The 13,130-nt window shown below is 40.7% G+C and overlaps 2 protein-coding genes across 2 annotated transcripts; both read right to left on the bottom strand.

The window, feature by feature from the left end:
* Window positions 1-510: 510 nt before the first annotated feature.
* On the bottom strand, window positions 511-2,670 carry LOC308303512 (transmembrane protein 238-like). Its single transcript, XM_080747896.1, has one exon. It carries the CDS (start codon window positions 2,501-2,503, stop codon window positions 1,964-1,966), a length of 540 nt encoding a protein of 179 aa, XP_080604022.1. The 5' UTR covers window positions 2,504-2,670; the 3' UTR covers window positions 511-1,963.
* A 4,061-nt stretch (window positions 2,671-6,731) lies between these two features.
* On the bottom strand, window positions 6,732-12,410 carry rsl1d1 (ribosomal L1 domain containing 1). The gene is made up of 9 exons (XM_080747760.1): window positions 12,360-12,410; window positions 11,183-11,322; window positions 10,493-10,631; window positions 9,444-9,592; window positions 9,012-9,113; window positions 8,069-8,162; window positions 7,628-7,759; window positions 7,343-7,450; window positions 6,732-7,053 (listed from the first exon to the last, which is right to left on the bottom strand). Exons 1-9 carry the CDS (start codon window positions 12,399-12,401, stop codon window positions 6,925-6,927), a joined length of 1,035 nt encoding a protein of 344 aa, XP_080603886.1. The 5' UTR covers window positions 12,402-12,410; the 3' UTR covers window positions 6,732-6,924.
* Between the last annotated feature and the right edge of the window lie 720 nt (window positions 12,411-13,130).

Below are 13,130 nucleotides of genomic sequence, written 5' to 3' on the forward strand. Positions count from 1 at the left end.
TTTTTCACTTTATTTAGGCTCTGTCAGGCAGAAACCTTGCATCCATATATTTCATCTGAACTCAAGCAGTATCCAAGCAATTTTGATTTTCATCGATTCAGATTAACTTTCTTAGCTCACTAACCAGCACTATTTCAGAGTAGTTCATTTGGTATAGGCCTACTTGGCTTTACCACCACTTGTTGCCTGCATGGCAAAACAGCTCTGCCTGCTGTTAAATGTAAAACTGTCCCATTATAATTGCACTTGTTTGACTGCAGAGCATTCTATTTTTTGTTCTTTGTCCCCAGTTCATGTACCGTAAATGTGGGCATGTAAAGTGTAGCTAATAATTACCATGGCAAAATATGTTAGCCTAATGTAACGTTAGCCTGTAAACAAGACAAATCTACCAGGGCAAAACAGCACATTTGCTTTGCAGGCAGACATGATACATAATACCTACAAGGCTGCAACATTTCTAGTCAAAATAAATATACTGTAAATAAAGAAAGAAGAAAAAAGAAAAGGTAAATTGGTAAAAAAGGTATTTATTGCCTACTAACAAATATACAGGCTGAGAATTGTTTTGACTAAAATACAACTGCCCTTGAGTCAGATAACACTGGAGAGAAAAATACAAGACAAACAAATAAACTATACAGTCTGTAAATGTCTTTTGCTGATAAGTGATATTCATCTTTAGGATGAATATCACTTATCAGCAAAAGATATGATAGGATTCGTATCATATCTAATCTAAGACGGTTTTACTGGCATCCATCCATTCACCTCTATCAGAGCAGTTCATCAAGTGTTTCGATTTTGTACTTTTCCCCCATTATTTTGTCACTGTCAGACATGAAACCTTGCATGTCGGACATGAAACCTTGCATCTCCATATTTAATAGTTTTAGCAGTTAGACACTGGATTATCCACTCCCGTTAAAAAATCAAGCATCTCCCTGAAATGCAGACATTTTATTTTGATGGAAATATCTGTAAACATTTAATTGAACAATAAATAGTTGTATATATACAATTCCAACATGAACATGCACAATCAATTTGTAAACTATATTGTGGTAGAGTAAGTTTAAAACAAATATATTAACAATTAGAATATGGGAAGAAATGTATTCTTAATTTTGAGATCCAGAGGTTAGTTCAGTGTACATACAAAGTTTATTTTACTATAAAACAAACATGCATAGGCCCATGTCTGTCATAGAGACTTAGACCTTTGCTTTCCTATTCACATAAAATAAAGTCTTGGATATTCACAACTGAATATCATCAATAACAACAGCCTGAGGGTGCACGGCGACGCAGTCGGGAGTGCTGTCGCCTCGCAGCTAGAAGGTCCTGGGTTTGATTCCTGCTGGGGACGCTGGGGGCGTGTTCTCTCCTCCATGGCATCAGTGCCCATACCATGTAGTAATCCTGGTCTCTATACTGTCTCCCCCTGGCCAGCCAGGGCGCCTGATGGAGGGGAAAGGAACTGGTTGGAATAACGTGTTCCTTCTACGTGCTACGTCCAGCTGGGGAAACTCCCCCATAGAAGCATAGAAGGAAGCATGAGGTCAGTCTGTTGCTCTCTCCAGGTTGGCAGGGGGAGTGTAGCGCCCAGGATGACAATGGGTGAAAAAAATGGCTTACAAAAAACAACAGACAGAAATTGACAGATGAATACACATCTGGGTTCATAACGAATTTGTTTGTGGTGTGTGTGTGTGTGTGTGTGTGTGTGTGTGTGTGTGTGTGTGTGTGTGTGTGTGTGTGTGTGCGCGTGCGTGCGTGCATGTGTGTGTGCATAAGCATATACGAGTTTGTGTGCAAAGTTTTTGCACTATCTACTAGATAAGGACATGTCCAGAAAAGACCTTGGTGCTGCTTAATCATTACAAACGCAGCAAGTACACCAAATGTACTGCTGTCATGAAGCAAACAATTTGACAATTCCTTTGAATATTAACTGCCCAGATCATATTGACAGAGTCTCCCTCACATATTCTTTCGATGAAGCCTGTTGAGGGGTGTTTTGACATATAACAGAAAGTGCCATGTCAGGAGTTTGCTGCTGGGCAACAGTCGAAGCCTTGTCGTCTCCCACTGTGTCCAAAGACTGTGGCTCCATGGGGCTGTCTTTGTTGGCCCTGCCATTCCTCCTGAATGAGTTCCTGATCCCGTTGGAGAGCCGGTCAGACATGCGCCTCACCACCTTGCTGATTCCTTTCTGGTTCTTCAGCTTCACCATGCCCACATCATCCTCCAGCTCCTCAGGGGGGACATCGATGTTCCCACTGTACCAGAACACCCACCAGATGAGGCTGAGGAAGATCATAATTGCTCCAGCATAGATGAAAAGATCATGGATCACCAGGCCACCAAACACCCCCACCATCATGATGAACACGCCAAGGATGTCGTGCGCCACCGCAAACCAGAAGGAGCACTTGCACCGGCCCACGCCTCCGTACCTCCTCTCCTCCACGACCGGCACCATCTGTACGGCCGTTGACATGGTTGCAGTGGAGTTAGGCTACTCCAAACCCAAAGACCAGAATGTATCAGTCCACAAAGACAGGATGCTGTGCCCTCAGTGGGTGATTCCTATCCAAAATTCCAGGTGGATAGAGAGGCAGGCAGGCGGTGTGGTGAGGATTTGGTCTGCTGGCAATCCTGCAGGAAGTAAAGTGCACTGTTGTCCAGAACTGTCTGAGACACATACAGTATATCAGCCCACATGTTCAAAGTACATTGACCCTCAGTGCTTATCAGCTGGAAACTACAGCTGATTGGTGATTGAAGTTTATAGGGAAATTATGTTGTCATTGCAGGCAGTCAAGTCGAGGGTTTTTTACTCCGCAAGATAATGTAAGGTTCTTCAAGGTCCACTGCACAGAATGACATTTGTAAGCCCTGCAGAGCAGCTATCATTGCTTTTCACCTGAATTGGCAATGGAATCATCCTCTACTAAACATTTAAAGTTTTCCCAACACATCACTCACCCATCAACATGAATTAGAAATGCCTTAAAGCAGGGGTCAGCAACCTTTTTGAAATGAAGCCTGAAGTGCCATGTTTTTATTTTCTAGATAGTCAGTGTGCCATGTCAACATAAAATGTAATGACACCCTATCATATCATATACAGATCAATATCCCGACTCCCTCCCCAGTCAAAGTTCAGAATTTTAATGATGTGCAGGATGTAATTTGAAGCAAATTAGGGGACTTTGTTTAATTGACCACGTTTAAAACAATATATGATTTTAAAATATAGATCACTCACACACACTTCTGCCAGTGTGCCAGTGATCCTCCCCTGTGCCAATGTTGGCACCCATGCCTAAGGTTGCCTACCCCTGCCTTAAAGTAATATTAACCACTAAAGCCCTATTTTGTAGGCCTACCTCATCATACAACAGAGTAAAGGGACAAGAATAGCCAATCTACAAGCTCACGTCATGATGCAATGTGTTGTGAGATTGTAGAGCTGCTATTTTAAATTTTTGATGTTTGAATAGCCTATATTTGAAAACATGCCCAAAATGGGGAAGCCTAGTTGAAAGCGGTTAACAATTATCTCCCCAATGTTGACATTTCCTTCCTTATACTATTCACAGCTTCCATGCATGCCTAAAAGTCTCTTGCCATGGCCCTTTTCGTCTTAGCTTCTCCTTCAGTATGGGTATCCACACCAGGCCAACCACCACAAACATCAGCCCTATGGATAGGCAGGCTGGGGCAATGCCGTGGGGTGTGCCAGGAACTCCTGCGGAGTGGAGCAGAAAAAGGACCGCCCCCACTGCAGACATCAATGCTCCCATCACTATGGCGATGACGGGTTTGTGGAAGTAGGTCCAGCTTGGGGGCTGCAGCATTCTGGGAGGGGGCTCTGTTTGCAGGCTCTGCCTCACAGAAGTCTCTGAATCAGAGTGACGTGGAAAGGAGGTTTCTCCTGACACTTCCATGCTCGTACTGTTCTAAAGGATGATGCAGCTTCCAGACCTGGTTCCTCTTCTCTTGCAGTACGTCTTTTTCCAGCTTAAATGTTTATTGAATATGAATGTATTTGGACATCTTACAAATGTTTAGAAGAATTCCCATCAGTTGTTGTAGCTCTTAAGCTACAGCAAAAAGAACACAAGGCACATTTGACATCACCATAGATGCAACCACATCTCACTGCCCAGGCTGTATGTGTATGACCACTGTTTACATCAACCTAGGCAAAAATAGTTCCCTGCCCCTGTAATTTGAGATGGCCACCACGCCTTCATGGCAAAGGGTTTGAGATGAATAGACAGACATGATCCACCTGCTGACATCTCCCATCGTCACTGTTGATTGGACAGCACCAGCCACCCACCATCCGTATCATCATCTAGCACCAGTGCACTGTAACTGTGCTTTCAAAGCACTGAATAATCTATAGTCGAGGACCCACATGGCCAAAAGCTCAAAGAAAAGAGGGGTACCTGTGATTTTCTGCCGTACTTTTTATTTCAGTTTTATCTATTAGGTTGGTCATTAAGGTCCACAGAATGAGAGGCCTGCTCTGCCGGAAACATCGCGAAAAAAAGTTATGGCCATTTGTATATTCACTGTCCCATTGACTCCACTAGAAATATTAAAAAAAGAAAAAAAGTCTGCTTTAATTAGCATGTGAGGGGTCAAATTAGGGATTCTTCGTGATTCTGAATCCATTGCAAGCATTTGTTTTGCATGAAAAACATTCCTTGGGCAAGATATCAACCCCCCAAAACAGTCAAAAGTGATGAGTCATCACTTTTTTTCCACTTTTCACAGTTTTGGGCTGCCGAAAATTAACCCAAGCAATGTTTTTTATGCAAAACAAATGCTTGCAATGGATCCAGAATCATGAAGAACCCCTAATTTGACCCCTCACATGCCAATTAAAGCAGATGTTTTTTATTTTTTTAATATTTCTAGTGGAGTCAATGGGACAGTGAATATAAAAATGGCCATAACTTTTTTTCGCGATGTTTCCGGCAGAGCAGGCCTCTCATTCTGTGGACCTTAGTGACCAAACTAATAGATAAAACAGAAATAAAAAGTACGGCAGAAAATCACATGTCCCCTCCCATTTTGGGGACTGGGTCCCCGACTACTACTCCGGTGGCTCTTACCATTGGGTCCTGTGGCCCCAGACAAATGATTGATAGTTTGGAACCAAGTGGACCCTTACAGGTCTTTATAGCCAAGTGAACAAGTGTGTAAATGTTATCCCAATTTTACACTCTGTTTTAAATTAACTATTTATTTTATAGTGTAGATATAATGGGACATTTATCAAATGGGAGTCAGTGGCTTAATCAATGCATATCAAACTGCAGCTCCTTGAAATTAAAAATAATCAAACTGAAGAGCCCAAATAATCTTATCTCTGTGAACAGCTAAACCTGTTAAGTGTTGCAGAGGTGGATTATACCTTTGGTTTTTATTATCTGTGACTGACACAGCTCTTGAGAGGACTACAATACTTTGGGGCTGTAATTTATTAAATGTGTATTTAATGTTTGTAAGCACTGGAGTAAAAGTGGCCTACATCTTGATTTATGGATGATGACAATTCCATAAAGCATATAGTTCATCTATAAATAAAATGTGAATATAACCCTCATTTAGACTGTATGTTAAAAAAAATATTCATTAATCAAGCCACGAAAGAAGGCTTTCGAAAATATAACAGCAGTTTGTAAAAAATAAAATGTATTTGGTAATTAATATTTTCATTACAAAATGTTCAGTGTTCACTATGCTATAAAGTAGTTGTACTGTGAACACTCAGCCATCCAATATAAAAAGCCTCATGCATGCTTTTAATCAAACAGCATTATTGCATGACAGTAGCATGCAGCGCAGCAGCTGTACCAACAATGAATATAATCCCATTAACAACAGACGTGTCATCAATACAGTAGCTAGCAGTTATATACTTGTAGGCACAGTTCAGATGGTTGTGTACTAGGTATACAGCCCTCAAGGTTAAAGCACTTTAAAGTACATACGTCGCACATATTTAAGTACACAAAAGACTGATCACACAAACTAAATATCCACTGATCTTTACCCATTGTGACATTTGTCTGAGAATCAATCATCTTATAAAAAGCTTAAAATTGGAAACAAATCAGCTTCAATAAACTCTAATGATAACCCACTAAGGGGAATGAATAATGCATACCTGTCTGCGTGTGAGCCCAGGTACAAGGAGAAAAATGGATAAGACAAGACTGATAGACAGAGGTGTCCACTTTTTAGACTAGAACAGGGTTTATAGTAAGATAGGATTGCAATTTGAACTGCACTGCACCAAACCACAAAACATGTTGGGGCCGTTAAATTCTTGTTTACCCTGTACTCTTATCTAAATTCAATGAATGGGCTGAAACTGGGCACACACATTTCAGAACTTACCCAAACTAAGACTTTAGGGCAGTCCTTCGTGAGATGGTAACAGCATTATTTTTTGTAGAAGTTGGCATAGGTTTGTTGCCACCCATTCATTAACCTCTCATAGCCAGGCTTACCAATTCATTGAATTTAGATTCCCTCAGATGCAGTAGGTGGAGATTTCTGATCATCTTGCTACGTGAGACCATATAGAACATGGTATGTTTATTATGTTCTCATACAAATTTGAGAAAACATCACTATCATCACCAATCACTAACTTATTTAATAAGTGCAAAAGAATATTCAGACAAAACAGAATAAAACATTTAAGAAAATACCCTAAGACTAATTTGGATCAATCAAGTTTTATATAAACTGCTTAGTACAAGAAAGATACAGTTTGTGACAGACAAAAAGACTTCCATGGCATGTTATTCCTGTATATTTGTATTATTTATAGTTCAGTTTGACATGGTACGTGAAGGGGGAAGGGGCTGAGTTAAGAAACCTTACTGACACTCATTTAGCTTTAGGCAGCTTTCTTTTTCGGTTTTGAGCGAGGGGCTTCCCAGCGTTTTTGCCTTGAGTCTTCTTGGACTTCTGGGTCTTTCGTCCATTCGACTGGCGTCTCAGAAACTTCCTTTTAGCCTTTCACCATGAAAAGGGAAAACACAATCAATTTGGGCAATGAACCTCAGTCGAGACACGAAATCTCTCATGATGTGCTTAGCTGTGTGACCCGACATTTTGATTAAGAAAAGAAAATATATATTATATAATTATATATATGCACTGCTCAAAGAAATGAAGGTACCAGTTTGTTTCCTTCATTTCTTTGAGCAGTATATACACGTATGTCAAAGACATTCATTTAAAAACCTATATAAATACAAATCTTAAAAAGCATCTTCATTTGAAGGCTCTGTATTATACTGACCTCTATTCTAGGCTTTTTGCTGGGTGTTCCAATGGGAACTAGTTGTGGAACCTCCTCTTCGTCCTCTGTGTTCATGGGAGCAGTTTCTGTCGACTTCTTGGCAGCTCGCTGTAATTCACAAGACATACACTGTTAAACAGCCACCCGCGTAAGTCACATTACAAGCATGCATGCATGCATCAAAACACGAAAGTTACTGTACACCCGATATTTCCATGTAACTAACGTTTAATTTAATTGTGCAGCAGCAATACTGAACAATACATTTGAGTGGCGTTTTCATACCGTGCCGCTCTCGGCCTTGGCCTGTCTCTGTGCGTCGTCCAGCAGGGGGAGGTGGCTGAGGTTGGAGGTGTAGATGGGTAGGGCTACTGACGCTTCACTCTTTATGTGGATGATCTTCATCACTGGTCCTTTCTGACAAATGGCAACATGAGCCCATTAACACAGACCCCAAGCTCCAAGTGTTTCAGTATAACAAAGTAGGAGATGAATAAACCTAATGCAATGTTAGGCAGTTTTACAGTTCAACACATAATTCTATATACTGTACACAGTGTTGAATACAGGAATTCCCATTCAGGAATAGTCTACATGCGATCTACAAGAGTTTATTATTGCAGTATCTTGCAAAAGAACCATTTTAGCTGTAATGGTACAGTTCCAAATGTATTTATTTTTCACAATTAATGATCCCAAAAGGTGCAAGACTGGCTGGGGACTCACCGTGTGTAGTTTGGTCACCACCGTTTTGACAGCAGCTTCAATGTTGTCTGTTATTTCGTCTGCCGTCATGCCAGAGTGGGCAACACGGGCCATACTGAAAACAGAGATCATTGTTACTATGAAATTATGATTAGGCCTGGATATGAAGTGCACATGTCTGAGTAAGAGTTGTTCAAGTTTTATATATTCAAGCATCATTTGGGTAATTTGAAAACAGCTCAATCCCATCCCTTCTGGTTGTTTCATTGAATTCAGAAAGCATGCAAAGATCAATTTCAAGATGGTAACAATATATCATTGTCACCATAATACCCTTCTCAAAACCAAAATAAACACATCACTTGAAATTCCTGTACCAAAGTTCTAGAGACAGGCTCCACAGAAAGAGGAGGTCCATCTGGATTTACTTTGGAGTCTCTTTAGGCTCCAGTGTTGCCCAGATCCCACACTCAACAAGCAGGAATGGGTTTGCTATGGGGCCATTTTATTTTAGATAATTATTAACATTTTGTCATTAATTAAGCTTTTACCCATTTACACTAAATAATTTACAGATTCAATTCACAGAATCACAGAAGATTGATAGCATAGGGTCCATGCAGCAGTCACTGTCTTGTGTAGCCAGACGATCAGAGATCTCCCCATACAGAATACGGTAGATCCGTCTGGTGACATCTAGCTCAGCTAAAACTGTAATGAAACAGCTCAAAATGTGTAAAAGTAACAGCACACCACAGAACAAATGTAAAGATTTTAGGGTAGGCCTTTCAGTTTGTGATGGCATTAGGATTGGTTTTCAAAAAAAGTCAGTGGGCGTAGGTTTGTTAGCATCGTTTTTCTCCACCATCCAATGAAGTTTATCAGTAGAAGATCTGATTGTCAGGCCACAAGACAAGTGTTTTTACAACGTTTAATAAAGTATAGGTAACATAATGACTAATACCAGCAGCTGCCTTTGTTGGTGACCTTCATGTAGGAACCCTGGATGACACTCTGCATGTGTCTGGACAGTTCCTTACTCTGCAGGTCAACACACAGAGGCTCCCTGGGGAAGAGAGAGCAGATGTACCATTTATTACCGTCTTTAACATTAAATTACTGCCGTAATTCAAATGTGTTTGTTATCGTCAACAACCGACATTTCTCCTACGTACTTTCAGTAATCAAACCACTTGAACCCCAACATGCCTATTCTGGGGAGAACAATAAAGAAGATCGACAAGCTCACGACAAAAGCATTGCAGCGTGGCACGTTGTGAGCTTGTATATAAGCCAATTCTTTGATGAGATATTGTACACTGAGAAAGGTCAGGTCCAATTAACAAAGAAAGAATGGAGGGTTTAAGTGGGTAAGTGAATCAGACTGTTATCTTACTTCTTCCTCTCGTAGAAGTGCTTTCCCAGGTGGCTGGGCAGCAGGCGACGGATGCGTTCATCGGACAAGAACAGGTCATAGTTGCCCAGCAGGCGACGCTTGGCCTCATGTGGCTTGTATTCTGTCTTAAGTACCTTGAACGGGATGATCTGGCACAAGGCAGACAAGGAACATTAAAGATAATTCACTTTTTTTTGTGTGTGCTTTGTTTTGAGTAAAAATCAATTTTCAAAGACAGGAAATGACTAAATCCACTTCCAGAGTGGAGGGAAATGGCAGAATAAACAGTTATATAGGTCAATAATGATAATCATGATTGTGACATCTTGTTCTGGGGATTATCAGTTAATAAACTTGACTGATACAGTGGAGAGTGTTTGAGGTGGAGGACACTTGTGTAATAGGGATGGGACGGTAAGCGATATTATCGTTTATTGCGATAAAAAAACACTCACGATAATCGTATCGTGGAGATTTCATTTATCGTGATATCGTCCTCTGTCATGCACTAGGATCAATTCACCTTTTATTTGCCGAGCTGCATATCCGGTACCACTTAAACCCTCTATAATTGGTAACAGGTACTTATAATATATACATGCTTGATACAGTCTTTTTTTCACTCTCTTTCAAACGTCTTTGCCAAAAAATAGCCGATCTACAAGCTCACAACGCGTCGCATAGCGTCGCATTGTGAGCTTGTAGATCTGCTATTTTTTGGCAAATGTTCCGCCCCAGGATAATGGATTTTGATTATTGCGATAATATCGTAAATCGCGATTTCTTTTGTCACAATAATCGTGACATGACATGTTCATATCGTCCCATCCCTATTGTGTAATGTCTCAAAGTTCTAGAGACAGGCTCCATTGAGAAAGGAGGTCCGTCTGGATATACTTTGAGTTTCTGTGGCACCTATGTATTACCCATATCCAACACTTCACAGTAAAGACATGGGTTTGCTGAGGTGCTACTGCATATAACAACTCACTTTCAAGGACATGTTTACAGCAATGCAACGGGAACAATGCAAGGATGCCGAGTGGTACCTCTGTGACATTTTTGACTCCTCTCTCTTCCAGCAGCTTCTTGTAGAAACGCTGGGTCTGATCCGAGGTCATGTTTGGTTCATCTCTGGTGAAGAGGCATATATCATCTGTGTCTGTCCGCTGGCCATGGAGCAGGGGGCTGAGGTCAAGAAGAGTTTCACAAGAGAAATACTTTGCATTAGTTTTTGAGTTTTTTACAAATAAAACTCTCCACGGATACAGTGGAGTGTGTTTGAGGTCGACACTTATCTAATGTCTCAAAGTTCTAGAGACAGGCTCCATTGAGAAAGGAGGTCCGTCTGGATATACTTTGAGTTTCTGTGGCACCTGTGTATTACCCATATCCAACACTTCACAGTAAAGACATGGGTTTGCTGAGGTGCTACTGTATAGAACAACTCACTTTCAAAGGAAAAATATTTATTTGTGGAACCGAAAGAAACTTAAATGTAATGCCTCAACTGCTACGATTCCAAGAGCTTGTGGAGGGGTTCCCCACTTCAAATTCAATAATTTTGGGGTGGGGTCACGGCCTGAAAAGGCTGAGAACCACTTACATTTATGGTACCCAACTTGTGCATGATGCACCACCATGCATCATGTCACATCAGCCTCAGCCTGAGTATCAATACAACTTTGAGTGCTTCGTCAGTGTAAATGTTAAAGAGTTTATTGTGTTGTGAGACTCACATGCGGATGCTCTGCGGCTGTTTGGGGATCTTCCACAGCGTGAAGAGAAGACACACATGATGAGTGTCGTCCAGAAGCAGACTGTCTGGGGTGGCCTTGGATTTCAAGAAAGCCAGCAGAGCCTGGACGGCCTTTTTGACCTGGAAAAAAAACACAACAGTCGAATAGTTATGAAAGACACACAAACACCATCCATCCAACAACTAATTTACACACAATTCAACAACTGCGAACATCCGTTAGTACACAGCTGTTCCGCAGTGGTGTAAAGTAACTAAGTACATTTACTCAAGAGGTACTTTTACTTTACTGGAGTATTTCTAAATTTCAGTACTTTTACTTCAACACAATCGACACCACTACATCTCAGAGGCAAATATTGTACTTTTACTCCACTACAATTATTTGGCAACTTTGATTGATTGATTGAAGAAGAATGTAAGAAGTTTGCAATAGAAAAAAAGTACAGTTTCATGACAGTACAAATCACTGATACAAGGTCAACTAAAAGGAGATCCATCCTAGTAAGCTTTTGGCTTATTTACACAGGAACCACTTTATGCATCTTATATAACATTGAAAGACAGATGGATAGAACACAGTACTTTGCATAGGATACCATCAATTAAAAAAAAGCAGAAAGATAAGAATAAAGGAAAAATACAAATAAACAGAAGTTATTTTGTAGATTTTGATTATGAAAAACATACATTACCCACTTCAGCCCTAAATACATTTGGCCATTTGAAAGATTTACGATTTTTATACAATTATTTAAAACTTGTGAAATGGGACCTTGTGCCAAATGAGTACATTCTACTTTTGGTAGGCCTACTTTCACTACATTTTGATGACAATACTTTTGCACTTTTACTCAAGTACATTCTTTATTCCAAATGTATACTTGTGTCAGAGTAGGCCTATTTCTACATTGCAGTGTATCGATACTTAGTAAGACATTTGAGCACTTTTTCCACCACTGCTCCTTCGTGAGCTCGTGGCAACAGCAGTGGCCAAGCTAACCGGCTACTAAGGCTAACATTATCTATGTTTAGACACTGCAGACTGTAGATAGTGACAGCTGTCGCAATCTATTAACGACTAACGTCATGAAATCGTGTACTATTAAACGGGTACTCTTTCTGCTATGATCTTGAAAGTGATCGTTTATTATTACCTGAGCTCTGTCCAACACGAGATCCGCTGTTTTATCCGCCATACTGTCCGTTTCACGTGTAGGGAAGAATGGAGGAACGCATGCGCACTACCCGAGGACGTCTTCTTCTGGTTTTACAGCGGTTTGGTGCAGCATCACCACCGCCACCTTCTGCTCCGGAATGTGTAGCCAAAAAAAAAAAAAAAACATACACAGCCTGCGGCTGCCCCTGGCCTGGAGTAATCAATCACTAACTCAATCAATCCATCCATCCATCACTATCCATTTGTACTCTCAGAGTTATGGGGGTCCTTGCAAATAAACCATTTAAGAACCACTGTACTAGTGGACTCATAATGTGCCACTGTTAAAGTAAATCAGTGTCATACATATTAAGACCTGGAGACTTGACATTCAGTATTGGGGATTATGATCAAAATAATATTATAATAGTGTGTAAAACAGAAAAACTAAATTTTCCACAGACACATTCTGTCTGTGTAAAGACATGTTGATGACCCCTGGGGCTGGGTGTGAATGGACTGTGGCCTAGCGGTCCGGGGACTCCGGGCACCTAGGCTCTAAAGTAGCCAGAAAATACATAGCGGGTTTGAGTCCCATTCCCAACGATCTTTACTGCATATCTCCCCGTTTCCTGTCCATCTCCACTTTCCACTACAAATAAAAAGGCAGAAAAGAAAATAAATCTAACAATACTAACCTATGCTCAGTATGTGTGCTACATTCCTGCACCCATAATTCCCTCAAGTCTGTGTACCACATCACAGTTCA

This window comes from Nannobrachium achirus (assembly GCF_963921795.1).
Source record: "Nannobrachium achirus genome assembly, chromosome: 18".
Classification (NCBI taxonomy): domain Eukaryota; kingdom Metazoa; phylum Chordata; class Actinopteri; order Myctophiformes; family Myctophidae; genus Nannobrachium; species Nannobrachium achirus.